The sequence below is a fragment of the Chelon labrosus genome, assembly GCF_963514085.1.
Source record: "Chelon labrosus genome assembly, chromosome: 12".
Taxonomy (NCBI): Eukaryota; Metazoa; Chordata; class Actinopteri; order Mugiliformes; family Mugilidae; genus Chelon; species Chelon labrosus.
In genome coordinates this window covers 21,762,769-21,783,776 of record NC_140345.1, presented here as the reverse complement: position 1 = coordinate 21,783,776, position 21,008 = coordinate 21,762,769, and the positions used below count along the sequence as shown (strand labels likewise).

Genomic DNA, 21,008 nt, shown 5'->3' with positions numbered 1-21,008 from the left:
GCTGTGCATGCACACAAAAAAAAACTCAGATGCACATAAAGAATAGATTTGTTGTATAGGTGTGTATGCGTCTTTGTGTGCATGCATGCATGTGCCTGTTATTATTTTAAGTTGTGGGGGCAAACTCTTGCAGAATACTAACATTGTGGCTCCATTTTTCTGGCCCTAAGGGTAAAGATCACAATGAGGTTATGGTTAGGATAGGGGCTAGGGTTCAGGACTTACCTGAGATGATTAGGGTTAGTGTAAGGAATGCATTTTGTCACTGGAAAGTTAGAAGCACATGTGTATGTGTCTAATCATGCTCTCAAACATAGTAGTGTAAAGCAAAAAAATCACATGAAGCTTAAACCCGTTAGTACTAAGCATTTTTGCTTAAAATCTTAATTGGGAAATCATTTAACTATATTCACTAGCTGCATGAATTTGCCTCCTGATCCCAGTGAATCAAATGAAGTGTATTGACTTTGCTCTTGTAAATCCTTTGTCTATGTTGTAGGACAGACAGGAAGAAGTAAATGGGTTTGCTTTGACAAATGAGATTGCATCCTGTCTTCTATACCAGCAGTCAATTTTGTTTAATTTTAAAGGACCTGTTTGTAGGGTTTGAAGCCATCTAGTGGTGAGGTTGTGAATTACTATCAACTGAATTCCACTCAATCACTTTTTCCATTGCAAACATGTAGGAGAACCTACCTTTAAGTGAAAATGCAAAAGGCCTTCTCTTGAGCCAGTGTTTGGTTTGTCCATTCTGGCCTAGTGTACATGGCGGCGTAATATGGCGGGCTTAGGGGAAGATGACCCCTCCCCATGTGGATATGAAGAGACCAGCCTAACCTAGCAAAAATGCTACTATATTCCATTTTTCCCAATCTGTGATCTCTCCCTGAACCAAATAGTTTAATGTTAAATGTACCCTTGACAAAACATACTATATGTATTTGAGTTGAGCTGTAACTGTGTCTGTTTGAAGCAAGAAGGTTCAGTTTCTCGGTTAAGTTTTGCTGAGCTTCCCTTGACTCTGCGCCTTACTGTCAAATGAATATGTTCCAGTGTTTGCACGTGCACATCATTTCATGATTTAATAATCACACGTGGAGTCTTCTGAATTCTTTTCTTCCACATTTCTACTGTTGTTCTTTTTAGCACTGTGTGTGCGTCGAAAGTGTTTGACTGTTTTTATTTAAGTCCTTGCTACAGAGAAGTCTGTGTGCCTGCACGGCACTGTACAGTGTGTCACTCCGGTCCTTGAGCTGTGTGTTATGAACAATAGGCCAGGGAGCTGTGCTGGAGAGCATGAGAGGAGAGCTGCCTGTATTTATGACTCTGCTGTTGCCTTAATGCTGCTTAAAACACTCAGCAGGCTTTTTACTTTAATGAGGGCTGTGGTGTGTGCTGCACAGAGCCAGCAGTGTGTGAGTGTGTTGCTGTGTGTGTGTGTAAAAGATATGGCCGTATACAGTGTGTATGTGTGTGTATATATGGATGTGTGTGTCAGAATGAGCGATTAGTGATCAGTGTATGTGTGTGTCCTCTGTTTTTATGGCTCTTTTGGAGTGTGTGAAATGTCTGGCTGTAGTTTTAAATGCTACTGGCTTCAACTAACTAAGACTTCTCGGTGTATGTGTGAGACTGTGTGGCTGATTGGGTCTGCGTAGGTGTAAAACCATTGTGCATTTTTTACAATATGTTTTCTCAGAATTATCTCCTTTTCTTACCCCACACACACACACCTACAGACACACACGCACACACACCACTACAACCATCTCTGTTGACAGGGTAAATTGTACGAAAAGCTTTTAAGGCAATTAGTGGATTGAGCTGGAGCCTTTCTTCCCATTCGCACTGTTCATTAGCAGCTCCTCCAGTCTGTGATATTACCATCACTCCAAGCTGGCATCAACACCGCTCACTTCTTATGTATATGTGTATGCGTGTGCAGATGTGTTCCTCCGTGTCTGTCTGTGTGTATTTTACACATCTCCTCGCTGAGGCACGATTTCAAAGCGCACAGTTGTCAGAAAATAGAGCCATGCAGCCCTGAAATTCTGACTATTTTAATCCATTTCAATAAAAGCACAATAGAGGAACATCCAATGAGACACACAAAAAAAAAAATCATTATCGTTACGGCCATCATTGCTTTTCTTGCTTGATTATTTCTTTATGAGCCATTTATTTTTCCTGAAAAATGATCATGGTGATTAACTTTTCTATCTGTCAGCCAGTCTTTATCAAGGGTTCCCCATTAGAAAAAAACCTGAAATAGATTTTTTTTAGAAAGTGTTTGAATTAGAGCAGCTAGAGCAGAGATAATGGCGTCACACCTTGTTGTTGTGTGTTCTGTGGACTGTGAATGACTTGTCGCAGTCAACCAGATAACATACATTTAAGAGGTTTATTCAAAGAAAGTCGCAGATTATAGCTTTCTTGAAGGTATATGTTAGTTTGTGTTTTTTGATATCCCATGAAAAATTGATTCTTCGGTGTGACGGCTACAGCTAAATAAATCTGAAACCTTTTTGTCTTTATTTTAATATGCCTGCATTTATTGCTTTCATGTGTAAGCTGCATTACATCAGAATCGTGTTCCTCTCTGTAACATGACAACAACAGGAGGGATTACGGATAAACTCGTGTTTGTACACAATGAGTCGCATTTTTTATTTTAATTCAGCTTGCCACAAAATCACTTAAACACATTAGTGCATACACCGCTCCGCCACTACATTAAAAACAATTGCCCATTGATTAGAGTAAACGAAGGAAATTATTTAACATGAGAAGACAGTTAGTTATTCCATCGTTAATCCGCGTGTGGTTTGTTACTGATGTGATGACATGAAAAGCCATTATGTATTTTTTCAATAATCACTGGTCTTTATTTACATTTATTACCAGAGATTTTTCTGTCTCCAGGGTTCGAGTTACAATCTGCACATTGTACAGGTCTCTAAATTAACTCTTGTCAAGGCAGAGCAAGGTAAATAAATAATAACTTATTATGAAATGATGCCGGTGTTAATTTGCATACAGAGCACAAAACTGAGATCTGATCCGAAGAGCTGGCTGGGAACACATGTGGAGATGTATTTTAATGCCAGGTGTGACCACAGGATCTCAAAGCTGGCCAGTTGTGATCAGAAGATGTCAGTGCGAGGTCTGAACAGGGCCTGAGTGCCATCAACACCAGAACCAAGGAATTCCCGGCAGAACATTTCATTGTAACAATCATCATTGTTATTCAACTGTCATTGGTTTTAATGTTGTGGCTGATTGGTGTAAACTGTACATTTTTACATATACACCTCGATCTGAAGGGAGAGTTGATTTAATATTGTGCAAAATAGAAGAAATGAGAAAGTCTTTGGGGATAAGACACAACTGTGACGCCCATGGTATTTGAGATGGTGAGGCCGTACTTACGAACTAGACACTGCTGGTGATCATGAGTAGAAGAAAAAGCCCTTGGATCTGAATGAGGAGTGGACACTGATGAGCTCAACCTAGTCCATGCATGTAAGGACTGGAGGTGAATGTTTGTGGCAATTTCAAACTGAACCGTCAGCTGACAGCAGCAGAGGAGGACAGCCTTAAAGTTTGACGGCAGTGACATGATTGGCTGATTGAGATTGTGGTGAAACCTGAACGGCCAAGCTGGGAACACCCAAAGTCAGATGATCAGAAGAAGCCAGAGGGAAGGGAGCTGTGAATGAGTGAAGATAAAGATAGCCCTCTTGATTGAACTTAGGCTGACGACCACCTTCTTTTGGGCATCAGGCTTGTTCCAGTGCATCCTACAGATACTTGATCAGTTTGGGATCTAGTGAATTTGGAGGCTGGTCAATGCTATTCACTTATCCCACTAGTGGTTTTAATGTTGCGGCTGATCAGTGTATATGAAAAAAAAATGACATGGAAAAAAAACAACAATAATAACCGTCTGTGGTCCTGGGCCACAGTTCCACTCGTTCCTACTGAGCACCTACATATATAAAACAGAGGCTAAAAAAAAGGAAGCAGGAAGAAACAGCTTTGATCTTGTCATGAAATTTGGTTGTAATAAGGAAAATATACTGTAGACTCTCATAGACTTATGCCTTAAAATGAAAGGTGTATAGCTAAAACAGTGAGTGAGTGAGAAAACTACTAATGAATGAGTTACCCACCAAATCTGAGCTATGAGCATATATCTGAAAATAACATTTGTTTGAAGTGAAGCAGCTTCACTGTTTTTATAACAGTTTATTTTTTTATAAATTTCTTGCATTAAGCTTAATTTTAGCTTATAAATAATGATTATTCTACATTTTAAAGAAAAAGATGTTAGAGGTTTTTGTTTGAATTTCCTGTGGACATTTTAGAAGTGGAACTCATCCATATGTGTGTACTTGTCGACTCTTTCCTCAGCTGTATTTAGCTCTGTGTGTCTGTGTGTGTGTGTGTGTGTGCGTGTGTTTGTGAGAGAGTTAATTATGTGGAACACAAGAGCGTCACTAGCTTTGAAGAGGGGCGAACCAAGCGCTGTACATTATTGATGAGTGACACACATTGCCGACATAATCACAAACACAACACACAAGCGTCTCCATGTGCACCATTACACACGTACAACCTCTGCACACACATGCACACGCACACACACACACACACACACACACACACATATACATGCATGCTGTATAGATATGTCAGTGATCCTTCCTCCAGCCCCAGAGTATTTAACAGTAGTTGCTGACATACTTACAGTACCTGCTATACATTAGGCTTCTAACAACTCCCTCTCTGGTCCATATGGGACTGTCACTGGCCCCGTACACTACATTATTTAGCAGACGGAGTATTTGATCCTACAGCTAGAGCTGATTTCAGTCCATCATTAATGCTAAATTTGGCTGGAACCAGAGCACACTTTGATTACCGCATTCCTCACACACACAAACACGCATGTGCACACACAAATTATGTCCTTATTATGATCATCTGTGTAAGTGTCCCTGAATTAATCACACTGTGTTTATTTCCTCCATCTAACTGTGCCGGTTTGGTTGCGGCAACAAAAACAGATTTTCTTCTATGGGAAATCTGTACAAAATGGAACGTTGGTTGTATTGTTCATAATGTGTGTCCCCCCCCAGAGTGAACAGTTAAAGCCAGCTACATGCTCACTGACTCTTGTCAACAATTAACTCATAGGTCTGTGGGAACTCTGAACAAACAAACACTGTTTTCTGCCTTGTGCCAAAGCACGTCAACAATCAGAAAACTATGTACATCAGAGTAGCCCTGCACAGTTAATAGAGAGCGGTCACATTCAACTTTTCCACCCTCTTCTTCTACAGCAGCTCTCCTTGTGGGGTTTCTATAGAGGCTATCATATATACACCGATCAGCCACAACATTAAAACCACAGACAGGTGAAGTAAATAACATTGACCATCTTGTGACAATACAATGTTCTGCTGGGAAACTTTTGGACCTGGCATTCATGTGGATGTTACAGACCAAGTACCCCACCCCATAGCAATGACACTCCTTGATGGCAGCAGCCATCCCCAGCAGGATGCAGCCTGACACAGACACACACACAAAAATTGATTAAGACCAACTAAAAAAACATGGAAAAACAGCACAAGGTGTTGACCTGGCCTCCAAATTCCCTAGATCCCAAACTGATCAATTTTCTGTGGGATGCTCCACAGAAGCCCCTCCCCTCAACCCATAGGACCCAAAGGCCCCCACTAACAACATTCTGTTGACAGACACCACAGGACACCTTCAGAAGGCCCATGTCCATTGTCTGATGAGTCTGAACTTGAGTTTTGGCAGCAAAAGGGAGACCTACACAATATTAGATAGAAGATTTAGGGAAATAGAAAATTTGGGGCCATTTGCTCGCACAATCACCACATTACTTTATAAATCACTTTAATGCTTTCTCTGCTCTCCCCAACTGTCTTGATGATAAAATTTCTTAGCATTGAAACACAGATTCTTTGATGGTTTGATGCACTTTTATGTGCATTTACGCCAAGTGTATGCTTATTCACTATTTCAACTTTTGTTTTTGAGAAATCATGTTTGGTTTGTTTTTTTGGCACAGCAATTTTTATTAAACTTGCTGTATCCATTAGGCTAAGATGCTGAGTTTATGGGGGAGGAAACCAGAGCTTTGTTGCAATTGTTGTCCTACATTCCCGAGTCCATAAATGTAGAATCTGACCCAGTAAGTAACTTAAATTGAGTTTTTCTTTTCTTAGCAGTGTGCTTTTGCTTTGCTAATTTCTCTGCAGTGCATTGTGGTTTGGTTGTCTGTGGACCCATCCTTTCCTTTCCCATAAAACTGATATTTCCAGAACAACGTAAGCCTGAACAGACATACAGTAGAGGTAATGTGAAACTTGACAGGGTGCTGAATGCACACAAGCATGAAGTGTTAATTCTAGCTGACTTTCAATCCAGTTATTGGATATGGTTTCTACTGGTGATGCAATTGGTTCATAATCATCCGAACACCATCTAATCTTTGCGTAAAATTAACCTGACTTTATCCTAACCCTGAAACAAACCTGAAAGTCACATTTTCCTTGAAGAGAATCACTCACACTCCCCAAATCTGCTGTTGGGTTGCATTATTATGATAATTTATAATATTATGTCCTTTTCAATCTCCAACAAGCAAAGTGTGTTTATAGCTTATAAACACTAAACAGGGACTGGATCATATCGGTTCATACTGGAGTAGTTTTCCAGTTCAATATCTGCTCACCCAGTCAGCACAGAATGGGAGTCACCCTGTTTTCCATGGAGGCGTATTATATTTCTATTGGGTTCAAGGGTCAAGAGTCAAGCACATATACTCTAGGATCTAGCTGCGGATCAATACTGTATAGAACCACCCAAGGAGCACAGTTATTGATCAGTGAATATGCATAAATCTCATGTAACACTACGGCTTTCTCACACACATAAAGAAAGGTCCAAGCCATGACAGCTAGAAGCAATGATGCACGTACTGTATGTCTCTGTGTGTTTGTGTGTGTCCACGTCTTTCTTGTTACGCATCAGTTCCCAATTCATGTACAGACCGTTAGAGACTGAAGGGATCATATCGGTGCTATTGACCTTTTTTTCCTGTAGAAGCCAGGGAAAAGCTTCAACCACTCTTCAGTACGGGCCGTTGACTTCTTGTGAGCACTTGAACTAAAAGCTACTCACCCTAAACCTCCAAATGTTGTTGGTATCGCTTTGATTTTATTATTATTCATTTTGTTTTTCTTCTGACAAATTAGCTTGGGCAGCTGATAAGCCAATTACCTCTGTTATGTAACGTAGTGATGGAATGTCCATATACAGAACACAAGCAGAGGATGATTTAAAGGTGCTTTGTTTCCCATCTTTAGACATCATTATACCATAAATAGTGATACCCTGGTGCAATTACTGTGAACAAATGAGGCCACGGGCTAGATGATTGGTGTGCCCTGTCTCACATCAACATTCAGGGAAACTCACAGCAGTTGCTCATGTTAACATTTATTTCTCCACCAGGCGAAAGTGCAAACATTTTTCTATTTTTTTCTGTCTGTATTGAGATGTATAGATGCAGGGGATGGTAAACTTGGGTATGTCTGAAACGCTGCACAGGAATTGAATGTATTAATAGATACTTTGAGGGTGGCAGATGGGGGACTGCGTCTTATTTAAGTCTTTATTCCCCTATACACAAAAAGAGGATTGTATTAGTGTAGTCTTTGCCTGCAGCTCTTATGCTTCTTTCACACCAAACCATCACAGACATGTACAAGTTCGTATGTCACCATGACATTTCATTTGTGCATCTTTTTGAACTTAGAACAGCTTGGCAACCTCTTTTTGCCTTGCTTTCCAGTCTATATGCGAACGTAAACTAATGTCTTCTGCCTGCTAAGAGAAAGGTATGAGAAGTCTACTGAACTTCTCATTTAAAGCTGAGAAAAATGTGACTGAATAGATTTCCAAAAAAACAAAAAAATCCATTTATGTGAAAGAAAATTCTAATTTCTTCCCAATCTAACTGGCTGGAGAGTGGGTAGGTCACCAAACCTTTGAAGCACTGTTCACACTGGTTCTTGGACTGCTATAAAATTGGCACATAGATTAGATACTAGATGCAGTTTAACAAAAATGAAAAAATAAATAAATAATATTGGATTGCTAGCATGGAAGCCCGCCCAATCTCATCCCCAAATTTTTTTTGCCGAGGAAAGTTGCTCTACATTGGGATCTGATTATGCTCTGGCAAAGATCTGGCGGATTAATCAAATTGTTTGGACGGGCTTTATGCAGTGATGAACAGAATAATACAAGCGACAAACACGTCATCTGAGACGCTGAGGTGATTTTGTTTACAACAGAATGGCTCTGATTGGTTGTACGACTACCCAATTGTCTGCAGAGTTAGTTTTGTCTCTGTACTGGTTGAAATGCGCCTCACAGTGAAATCGCAGAGCTGTCTTACCAGACTCTGATAAGAAGTGAGTGTGGCTATGGCAATCTAGTGGATTTCCATTTGTTACGCAAACAGTAGGAGGTGGCCCCAGTGAGATAAGCGGTTGATGGTGCAAATTCTGTAGTCTGGCGCCATTAGCCAATCACGGAAGAGCACTGCAGAACCCAAGAGCGTAATTAAAAGAGTGCCAGTCAAATGTCAAACGATGGGAAGCGATTTATTTGAGGAGCAGTACAATTTTTCCTGCACATGCCTCTTATACATCATCTTGCAACGTCACAAGACTGAGGACTACCCTTTAAACCTCACCTAGGAGTTTTCTTTTACCCTAGGTTGCAAGGTTTGTCATGAAAACGTATAGATGTAAAGACAAGATATAGTCACGGAGGTCACAACATAAAGCACGTTTCCTTTAAGGTTTGACACAGATAACAGCAGGAGATAAAGAAAAGTCACTAAGGCTGATATGATCCTTTAATCCTTTACCCTCAGCTGTAGCCTTTGCCCCATACCAAGGACAAAATCCCTTCTCTCCTCTCCACCTTTCCACTTTCCATCAACGTGATCATGTGTGTGTGTGTGTGTGTGTTTGTGTGTTACATGACCGCACAGCTCCTCTTGACTTACTGAAAAAGGAGACTGACTTCCGAGGACCCTGTGGTGCGTCTGAAGTCATCTAAGCTGCTGACCTCGTCATATTCAGAGCTGATCAGTGGATGAGACGCCTTTGGATTCTCGTTCTCTCTCTCTTTCTCTCTCTTTGTTTCTTTACCCTTTTGTTTCTCGCCGAGCATTGTGGAGGGTATTTAATGCCCCTCGCTGTCTGTCTTTGTCTTTTGCTCTTTTTTTTTTTTAATCGCCTGCCTATCTCTCACTCTCTCTCTCTCTCTTTCCCTCTCTCTCTGTCACCCATCTCACTAAACCAGGGTGACATGACCAGTCCCGGGTTGCTATGGTTACAGTCCCACTGGTATAGCGGCGGTGGCGTTGGCAGTGTTGAACGGGCGTGCGCGTGCGCCTGCAAGTGTTTATCTCCGTTTCCGCGAGTTGCCAAGTGGCTATAGTGTGTGCAGCTATGTGTGCTTCGTCTGCCAGTGAATGGGTGTGCAGGTGCCAGTTTGTGTGTCTCTTATAGGTGTGTGTTCGCAGAGGTGTTGTGTTGCGGCCTCCTGCAGATGTTCTCTGGCCCCAGTGCCTCCTGCCAGCTGCTCCGCCCCCAGAACACACACATGCACACGCACACTCCTCTTAATTAAGAGCCCTGTGCCATGGTGGGCGACTCAACAGGGGCAGGATGGCGCACACATCACAGGCACTCTCACCAGTAGTGCTCAACGCAGTGTGTCTGTTAGCTGTTTTCCGTGCGGGAGTTGATCAACCGGCGCTGCCCTTGAAGCCCTGTGGTCGTGATAGTGGTGGTGATGGTGGTAGGTAAACAAACAGCTAATCAGACCTATGTGTCTAATCCACACACTCCACCAGGCACCACAGGCAGGGATACTGACACCAGCAGACTTTCGCTGGGTCTTCAGCAGGCAATGAGAGGCGGAGGAGAAGGAAGGTGGGTTAGTAGGAAGAGGGGGAGAAGTAGGCAATGTTTTTCTGGAGATGGGGTCAAAGGTCAGGTGAAGTGGTAGATTTGGAGATAGTTTAGATTAGGAGGTTGATCCAGTCTGAAAGGAGTCGAGAGAGGCAACACCACGGTAGCATTTTATCAAATCCACTTTGCAAAGTTATTAAAACCTCAGAGACTCATTTTAAAAGTGATCACTATCAAGTTATAGTTTGAATTTACAAATTTCACGTCCAAATATGTTATGAGAAAGTGTTTGAATAAATGTTTTAAAGGTTAACAATAGAAGTTATAGCTATCATTTAGAGGTAAGTTAATTAACCAAATTGTTTAATGCTTTTGAAATAATGATTGACTGTTGACTAACAAGAATCCTTAAAATCAAGGATCCTGAAGTGGATCCTTGTGTTTATATACCAGTGGATACTACAATTTGCAAATGAAAGTGTTCCGTCAGACAGCTATGAGTAAACAGAAAACAAAAACCTTATTAATTTTAATGACACCATTGTGTTGAAGCTGTGGGTCGCCAGTGCAAAAGTCTCCAGTAAAACAAAGTTTAACGTGGCTGAACCTTTTCCAGAATGCAAAGAAACACCATCTTGTCAGTGTAAGTTAAAAAAATCTGGTATTATGTAACTTCCTACTGTGTTTTGGAGCTGATCTGACACTCAAATCAGCCTTTCTTGATAGAATTTAATTGTCTCGCCAAAGCCTGATAACTGTTTTGAATTCTTTTTCATGTCGGTGCGTTACAAGAGAAAATTGTGTTAAATAAAGATGTTCATAGTTTCTTAATATTGCAGAAGCGCCCATTGTAATGTAAATCACATGATCTCCTCTTAATTTAAATGGAAACAGGTAACCGTACAGATCTTAACTCATGAGTCAGTTTTATTCCCCAGTCATATGAATCACATTGGCAAAATCATTTCATGAGAATTCCAACTTTATGGGCAACAATGTATATATGGTGTCTGGATTCTATTCACCCAGATAACTTGTCATTTAGAGTCATTCGGAAAATATTTAGATCCGCATGTATCCATATAGTGGGAGTGACTGGGGCACCGCAACGCAGCCTCTAAATAACACATTATCTGCCGTGAAACTCGTTCATTTCACCAATATTTTGTTATACGCTAGTGCTATTCCCCGTTGAGTCCAGAGTTACCTGTTATCTATTCGCAGACGTGCAGCAGTTTGTTGTTCTTTGGCCAACTGTTCCTCTCTTTGCCTCCGCATCCTCCTTTCAACGAGCTCCTCATCCGTATACTCTGGCTCAAAACGGTAAGGACGTCCATCATAAAAAAAATTCATCGTCCACAACCTCAGAATCAGAAAAATATTAGAAGTTAGTAGGTCAATCTACAGACCGCAGATGATGATAACAGGTAACTCCGACGTAGAGGCTGCGTTGCGGTGCCCCAGACACTCCCACTACTGTATACGTGGATCTAAATATCGTCCGAACGACTCCAAATGACACCAAAGTTATATGGGTGAGTAAACGATCGTATTTTATGCCAGAAATAAGGTCCAGGTTGTAAAAAACGGTAGTTCCCCTTTAATGCCAAAACGCAGACAGTATATCGTGTGATGCAATCTGAACATTCAACACTGATTTAAAGCACCTGCATTCGTATGAAGGAGTGAGGGTAAAGGAACAACAGTGCATTTCATATTTGTTCTAAATTTATTTGTCTTCAACTTCCACTATTCTCAACAACTTTAACCACATGTAACACCAATGTAAAAAATCCATTAATTAGTCTGAGCCCAGCTGATGGAGAACTTGACCTGCAATGCTTTTGTATCTGGGTTGTGCAATATCGTTCATATTGTTTTCATAAGAGGGGGAGGAAAGTGACCAAGGGGTTAAAGAAAGTTAAATAAAAATCCCCCCACCCTCCTATATGCGTTACACTGTGACCTTAGTCCTCCTCTTTAATATCTTAGTCTCATTTAGATTTGCCAACCCTCCCGCTGCTCTTCATGTTCCTTATTATCTCTTTCTGTTTTTCCCTCTGGTCTCTTTTAACTCATCTATCTCGCCAACGTCTCTGCTCTCACACCATTGTTGTCTTTTGTTTTGCTCTCTCTCTCTCTCTCTCTCCCTCTCTCTCCCTCTCTCTCCCTCTCTCCCTCTCTCCCTCTCTCTCCCTCTCCCGCCTCCTGCTCTGTCATCTCCTCTCCTCTTCTTCTTAACACACCCGGACACGACAGAACACCGTGGATAGTTAATAATTCTCTAATTTCCGCTCTTCACGGTGTGTAGAAGGTGTCGCAGATAACCTGATTTATCAGACGGCTATTAGAATGTGAATCAGGGGTATTAAAGCAATGGACATTAACGTGCACATTGTTTAAACAACGCCACGGGACTAATGGATTTCAAAATGAATTTGTCAACACCGTTCCCGGTGAATATAATTAGTCAAATGAGAGCAAAGCAGTGGAGGAGACCAGGCGAGGAGTTGGTAAGCGCTTTCATAAGGAAGTCATATACGCAGACAGTGCAGCAGGAAGCTATGAGGGATTTATTAGATCGCGGAATGGCACTCTGCGTTCTGTGACTGTGATGTTTGTTGAGTGATGCTCATGGAGACGAATGGGATTACCAGTGGATATGTCAAATATGAGAGAAAATCACCTTTTCCCCTGAGGATCCTCCACTTTATGAAGAATAAACAACTTATTAGACATGCTGAATAATGCCAGCTATATATCACTGCAGCAATGCCCTTAAGTTCCGGGACCGGCTCCCTGTATTGTTGCCAGTGCCTTCATTTTTCAAGATTTTATACCTTGAATAGATACAAGCAGAAGCAGGAGAGGATTATACTTCTCAAAGGGATTCAGTGCATTTATCTTTTGCACATTTAAAAAGGAAAGAGTTGATAAATTACAGATTAAATATTAATCACAAGCCTTTACTTTCACCTCTGTTGAGGTACAGACGCACCAAACTGAGATCAGAGAACTACTGGCAATGAAGGCCGACTGTGTTTGGAACAAAAAGTTGCACTTGAACACACCTCAAACAATATACCCAAAGTCCAGCTGACACATGTGATTTGTCACTGGATAAAAGAAAAAAATCTGTATTTGTCACTGAAAAGGGAAAACTGTAATAGCAACTACTAGCTGTGAGACTAGGAAGCTAGGACGAGCTAAACCTCTGGTAGAGAGCTGCCCTCGCTTGAATCATCCTGATCAGTTGGTCTACGTTTTATATTATCTAGAAGATCATGTTGTAGTTAAAATATTTGTGTATTTGAATGCTCAGATGAGATGAAGATGAGAAATGAAGAGCTATCTTTCTTTGAATGTCATCATTCGTCTCTCTTCTCTTGCAGCGGTTCACTAAGCTCAACGGTTATCCAGATAGATCTCTCTGACTTACTCATTCCACTGCCAAAAGTCGACGTCGGGTCAGACTGGTGGCAACGGTGCGGGACACGCCTCAAAAACTAGAGCCACAAATGCTCGCTGACTGTCGACGTAGACTGCTGATATTCTTAATATTTTAACAAACAAACTAATCCCATGAAAAATAGTAAAATCTGCAATCAATTAATGCCTCACGTATCAAAACCTGATAAATCTTGTTAAGATAACACAGTGGGAGACACACGTTGCACAGTTATCACAAACTAGATTAGATTATTTTAGTTGTGCTGCACATACAGTGCATCGTCCTGGTTTTGTAAAATCTCCACTTTGCAACAAATGTATAAAAACCTAGTCGATTTCCTGTTTGAGTTACATTTGCTAGACATGCAAATATGCAATATAGTGTGGCATTTCTAAAGATGTGTCTTGTTAATTGGAATTAGTAACTCTAAGAGGACTAAAGGGGAATTATTTAGAGAGGGGCCCGTTTCAGTCGTCGCTGTTTCCGGGAGTTTTCTTGGTAATAACAAAACTGTAGACTAACATCAAACTTACTGTCATACAAGGAATCAGGTGGATGGATGAGACAGGGATGAATTAGCTAACTGGTATCTACAAGGTGGATAGGTGTAATTTTATTTGTTCTGATTTTGAGAGGTGGATGTCTGAGATTTCTCAGAGAATTTTGCTAATGGGTCCCCAGATTTTGGATCAATTTCTTTAGCAAAAAGTGCCTCCTGTGAAAACAGTCTATATTAATGCCTGTAGGTTTTAGAAAAGCGTGACTGTAGAGATAGATGTGACATACTGAAATGTGGACAAATGAAACATAAACAATCAGCATGGCTAGATAGGTACTGAGAAAACATTGTTGTTTTGGTCAGTAATGTGGAACTAGTGATGAGCAGCTCGATTCCAAATCTTTTAAATGCATATCTTTATATATTTTCTTTGCATAGAGCATTAAACGTCTTCTTCTCCTTGCTTCCCTTTCGTGCTATGTCTCCTCTCTACTGTATGTCTTCGCTGCTGGATCACTATCAGTAGCATGTAGGCGTGAGCCACTGGTCAGATTCGCACTTCTTTCAAATAACAAGAAATTACAAGTCGTGCATCCCCACCGCCTGACAGAAAATGTTAAACTCGCAGGAAATTTTTGCGTATGAATTTCAGGAGTGACAACAATAATGGAACGAGTGTGAACACACTGAATCCACCGCGCCATGGAAAAAACAAAGAAATTTCTCTAAAGTGGAGATCTCCATTGAAGGAAGCGTTCCCGACTTGAACTTAAAGCTCTGTGTCTGGGTCCACCGCAGGAGGAGAGCAGGCTGCTGGGCAGACAGGGCGGCGGGGTGAGGCGATGGTGTGCGTGTGGGAGGGGGCGAATAGGTGCCGCTTGAATACTAATGTTCCACTTTAGAAGTCAACCCTCCATCCCCACATCCCCTTTGCTCTGTCCCTGTCTCTCCCTGCGTCTTTTTCCTCTCATCTTCCTTTTTTTATTTCTCATCTTTCTTCTCACCTCTCCCGATCCTCCCAACAGTCCTTTTCCTTCTTTCCCGCTCTTCTTCCAGCTTGCCTTCACTTCATCTACACTCCTGCCCTCTCCTCCTTTTCTTCCAGTGCCAGCTTGCTTTAGGCTTTCCATCACCCACACTCCCACTCTTCTCATCCTTGTATCTAACTCCCCATCTTGCCTCACTCATCAAACTCTGTCTTCTCCCCAAGATGTCTCTCTTAGCCATTCACTTTTGAAATCCCCACATATGCACGCACACACAAACCCTTGACAAAGCCGGCTAATTACAGGCAAGTGTCCACTCCAGCCCTCCTTAAATACCGAGCTGATTAATGAGACGGAGGTGTAGGGCCAGGAAGTCGCACCCTTGGTGGGTGGTGATACACATCCCTGTCTCTCTGCAGCTCTCACGCACATATACACACCTTTTCTTTTTCACACTTGCATATGAAAATTAACAGCCGTGTGCCGCTTCATTACAGAAATATTGATATCTGTGTTTTATGTCTTACCTCCTCCTCGTGTATCTGTAACCTCTCCCTCCAGTCTCTTTGGCAGCCTGTTGACTTCTGCTGTTTTTTTGTACAGTAACTCCTACAGAGGAGAGCTAACCACTAAGAGTCAGTCAAAGGGGCTAAGGGAGGGATGTCAGGTGTGGAGGGGGCCTCCTCTGAAGTGATGTCGGCTCATTTCCTTTGCAGCGGCTCAGGCACGACTCTCCTTTGGCTCAAAATGGCCTCCGACACATCTCGATGTCTGATTTGTGTGTGTGTTTGACCCTGAGGACCGACGTGAATGCTGCCGGAGCAAGGAGATAGAGTACAGCTGCTGCCGCTGAATGCTGACACACATGCAGAGCAGAAAACGAGCACACGCACACACTCACACAATCACAATCTCGACTGGGTCAGCCAGGTTCAAAGCATTTGTATTCATGGAAGGTTTTGCATTGGCTCCACCACCTACAGTGTTCCATCTAACTGTGGGACGTGGCTTTTTACTTCTGCACTCAGAAGACCTTGGACTGTGTTGGAGTGTGTTTATGGCTGTATTTATGGCAGTATGGTGCTACCGGAGTGAATGCACCTGGCTGAATGCGTTTTTCCACTTGGATCATCCTTGAAAATACTTGGGAGTGCTGTGTTCTGACGATGAAATTGACCCTTGTGACACATAAGCTCATGCTGTGCATGTCTGGAGCCAGATCCAAATACACCTCAGTTTCCTGTGCAGAGTTATGCTTGCACATATACACACAGAAATGTCGTATATGTAGAAAAACACAAGCCTGCATCTAATTCTCCCAAAATAGGAAGAATACTTAAGAATTGTCAACAATTTTATCAAATTAATTACCTCTTTCAACAAATTTCAATCGGGACTGAAACAGGCCCTTGGGTACAGTGTTGTCCAGGTGCAAGGTCCATTACCAAAGCAGAAATTATTATCTCTATTCTACTATAAGCACAGCCGCATGACTTGTGGAGTGCCACAAGGCTCCATACTTGGTCCACTTTGCATGTTGTAATGAAGCCAGATTTGCAAAGAAAATATTTATATAGAGTCCTTTAGTATAGAGGATTACAATTTTTAAAATGAAAGAACTATATTAAAACACACTTTGTTATGTAAATGTCAGAGAATAAAAATTAGTTTTAATATTTTTTTTTTCTACCTAATGCCTCAGGGCAACCAGAGGCAAGTGGTCAATAGACCCAAGCAGCCTTAAGGGGACTTCTGGTTGCAGAAAATTAGAAAGATATGTATAAAGACAAAATGCACCACAAGTCAGGATTTTGTCTTCGAATTATACCTAGATCAGTCAAATTAAATAATTTAAAACATCAGGTTTTAAGGTTTCTAACCAAAGCACAGGAGACCCTTAAGGTCTTGCATTACCAGAAAGTTATGAAATCTATTTTTAAAATGTTGCTACTAACCCGAAAATGTACTTTTGTTTTTCAGTCTAGTCATGATTTTGGTAATTTTGATGTTTTCATGTGTCTGGTATTTTTTACGTTTTACAGGTAGTTACCGCTGAGCATACATGAACATAAAATTGAATTGCGTTGCCTTGGGTGTCACACAACACACAAGTCTAAAGAGGATTTAGGTGTAAAACTTCTTCCTCCTCTCTCCATCAGTTGTTACTTTGCTCCCTCCTGAGCTGTTCCCTCCTGACATTAATTCCCAAAGATGTGTCCACCGCAAACTTGACAGCGTCAACTCTTAAATGGTTTTGCAACCTGATCGTCTTCGTGTGAGGGTCTGACAAAAAACAGACAGAAGCGCAGGAACATGCATGAATGCACACAAAAACGTCTTTCTTATATTTCGGCTGCTTCTACCTCGTAAGACAAGCAGTTCATTTCACGTGATGCAGGAACAGTTTTATGTTTAAATCTTAAAATATTAAAAAGGTTCAAGTTTTACGTTATCAGTCATATGGATTATTGGCATGTTTATTTGCATAAGCCAGCCGGTGCAAAATGTTGAAGACAGTCTTGAAGATACTGTGAAGACACAAATAGGACAGTAAATATTTTAGATTTGAAAGCAGTTAAAGTTAAGGCTTCCTCTGTGTTTGTGCAATGCTGTGTTTCTAGGGATAAATAGTAGTAGATAGATAGTATAGTAGTTCTAACTGGCTGTTTTTTTGCAGATGAAGAAAATATTGGATACAGCAGCACTCAGATAAATACGTTTTTTCAGACCAACAGTAAAAAAATGCAGCGTTCCCAGTAGTACAAATAGAACTCGCCACATTTGATTGGGGACACTGCAGAGGACACAGGTCCAAGAAATTGCCCACGTACGGTGCAAAAACTTCAGGAGCCTTATCACAAGAGACGAAGTGTGTCTGAGGTAGGGATGAGGAGAGGCTAAAGCATCGGTGTTTACAGTATGTACAGGATACAGGTTGACCTGGCATGGCAAAGCCCAGCATGGCACAGTGTGGCAGGATCCAATGAGGCTTCACCCACCCAGGACTCCATCCCGCCTGAGCTCTACACAATCGGGCCTCAACAGGGAAACTGACTGCAGGTTGCCATGACAACCCCAAGGCATTGCTGCCTGCATGGGACAAAGGCTGGCAGGTCCCGTGTGTGTATGTGTGTGTGTGTGTGTGTGTGTGATTGAGAGACAGAGTGAGTGATGTGTGGCAGAGTAGGCGCGGCCCTCCTGGGGCCCTCATTCGTTTGTCTCTCGCTGAGACCACAGGAGCCCTGATGCAGCAGCAGAGATGGAGGTGGCGGTGGATGGGGTGAGGAGAGGGGGGAGCAGGGGGAGGGGGGGCAAGCCGAAGAAAGGCTACTGATGTGGAAAGAGGGGATGATGAAAAGATGCAGGGAAAAGGTAGTGTGAGAGGAAAGAATACAAAATGAAAGGAAGAGCAGTATAAATAGAATGAATTTGGGTGGATTTGGATATCCTGTGCTCATTTGTTCACTCGCTCATCCATCAGTCATGTGCGACGTCTTATTGAGAAAAAAAAAAAAACAAATCTAGACAAAACTTGATTTTTTAAAAATAGTCTTCATCACTACTGCGCTCTGGTAAATTAATTGCACCAATTAGCTGGGCACTCAAAATTCAAAATTTTAATAACCTGTCTACCACACAGTTAGTTCAAATGACTTGAAACAGCACTGCTCGCATGGCTCCAGGGAACATAATAAAACGACAAGCGCACTTAGGCATTACTGAATGCACAAAAAAATAAAGATGAGGAATTGATTTCTTAAACGTATTTGGTGCGAACATCAAATGCCTCTGCACACGTATAGTTTATCCAAAGCGCCTTGATGCTACAAAGCTCATGCCTTTTTCTTTCTTTTTTTTTTTCTCCCTACATTTGTGGCGACAGAATGCAAGCTTTTAATCTGCATTTTAATATAGTCAGAAGGACAATATCTAAGTGGATTTCCTCACTTGCTGACCTCAGAGGTCCAGAGTACATTCTCTTCCGTCTATTCAGCATTTGCCCTTCCACAGGAATGCATCCTGTTCCCACCACTGTTTATTATATACGCTGCCATTTGTAGAAGTCAGCAACATGGAGCGCACAGAAACGATTTTAAATTCGCAGATGAGTCAGTTGATGTCAGTCTGCCTCATAGAAATGAGTCATCACATGAACCTGTGGTCTGAACATAAACAAGGAAAAGCATCGCTTCTGCCTCCTCTGACTGTCTTTCAGCAGGAAGGGACTGCATTTTTCTTAGTTAAATGTCTTAATGTTGATAGAAAGTTTATGGTGGTGTTCAGATCAGATCTCTGATTTGTTAGTGTGGTAATTTCAATATGTAAAACAGGCTGCATCCTGCTGGTGATGGCTGCTGCCATCAAGGAGTGTCATTGCTATGGGGTGTGGGTGCCTGGTCTGGTTTAAGTAAAATCCACACGAATGCCAGGTCCAGTTTCCCAGCAGAACATTGCATTGTCACAAGATGGTCAATGTTATTTACTCCTCCTGTCAGTGGTTGTAATGTTGTGGCTGATCGGTGTATCTTATCAATTCATTCATTCATCTTCTGTAGTCGCTTGGCCTGTGAAGGGTCGCGGGGGGGGCTGGAGCCTATCCCAGCTGTCATCGGGCGAGAGGTGGGGTACGCCCTGGACAGGTCGGCAGTCTGTCGCAGGGTGATGCTGTGAGGCATCAGTGCTAACCACCACACCACTGTGCCGCCCGTATCTTATCAAATATTTTTTATTTATTATCCATGTAAACAGTTAAGTTGGAATCTCAGATGCTTTATTAGTAGAAAAATCACATCAAAAGCACAATGCAACTTTTTTTTTTCTTTTTCAGGTATTGATCACACAAACAAGGACCTGAAGAAAAACTTTGTGAGTAAACTTTAAAATGTGTTTGACTTCAATGAATTTGAATGTTTTTTTAGAGACAGTTATGGGACGTCTTTTCTAATTTAGTTGTCTTTCCACAAGGTTATATAGTCTGCGACCAAGTTCTGTTTGTTTACACAAACATTTTGGGATTTTCATTAGTCTGAAATCCTTGTATTGACTTTCTCTTAATCTGCCTCACTTCTCTATTACTTAAAACCAGAGGCAATAAAAGTTTCATAAAGTGATGAAGCTGTTAGGCTGGTGTTACACTGGCTAACCATAAAGCATATGTGAAGTGGCAGTGTTTGCTCCTGCCTTGTCATTTATAATCCTATAGGCAGTTTGAAGCACGCAGGCCAACTTGTACTTTGTCAGAGCAGATTGTCTGGCATGGATAAGCCTGGCTGCAGAGAGATACATAATTGCTCTTGTACAGTTTGCTGCCAAGACATCCTCCTCCTGTTATGCCTATATACACTGGCAAACAAGTCATTCAAACACGCTCACTTTTACGAGACACACGCACAGAAACCACGCAGGCACAGACAGAGGCGACTCCTCTGTGACAGTGATTGCCGTCAGTCAGAAGAAATATGTTGACAGGCTAATTCAAGTGCCAGTATCAAGAGTTTTTCACGGGATTCCTTCATTTCCTGTCATGTCGTTCCGCTGTTTTGTGTTGAGAGTTACGCTCTCCTCTCCGTTTGTTTTCTGTGTGGCTTTTTAAGGAGGCCCTCGCCAGTTTTGACGTCCTTGCGTCGCATGGCGTGTCTCATGATCCCATGCCCACCAGAGATGAGGAGAATAGGTAATGGCTGTTGTCCTCTCCGTGTTCTTTTCATGTTTTCTTTGGAGTCAACTGACCAAAAGCACAAGAGCTTAAAGGTAAAAAATGGATAGAAATGTGTATATTATTGGCAGTAACGTGAGATATAGGCCTTAGATAAGCATCCAAGCTAATTCACAGACTTAAAACTAACATCATTGGCTTCAACAGGTGACAGCTGTCAGTTCATAGATGCATAATCAATGTTCGCTTGATAATACTGAGAACTTTGTCTACGTCTGTCTCAAATCTTTGTATATTATTGTGGACAAATTTTAAAAATTAAACTTTTGCATCCTTTGAGTTTCCACTGTCATGGTGTTTTTCTCTCTTTGTGCCAGTCGTA

General features: G+C 41.7%; 1 protein-coding gene across 1 annotated transcript in view; it reads left to right on the top strand.

The window, feature by feature from the left end:
• Positions 1-20,743, top strand: part of LOC311496692 (PC3-like endoprotease variant B) — a 77,683-nt gene extending 56,940 nt beyond the window's left edge. Inside the window, exons 5-6 of the mRNA XM_084556642.1 lie at positions 19,799-19,836; positions 20,565-20,743. Of these exons, the coding sequence (XP_084412768.1) occupies positions 19,799-19,836; positions 20,565-20,648 (122 nt within the window). The 3' untranslated portion in view covers positions 20,649-20,743. The remainder of the gene's footprint in view (positions 1-19,798; positions 19,837-20,564) is intronic.
• Positions 20,744-21,008: the final 265 nt, after the last annotated feature.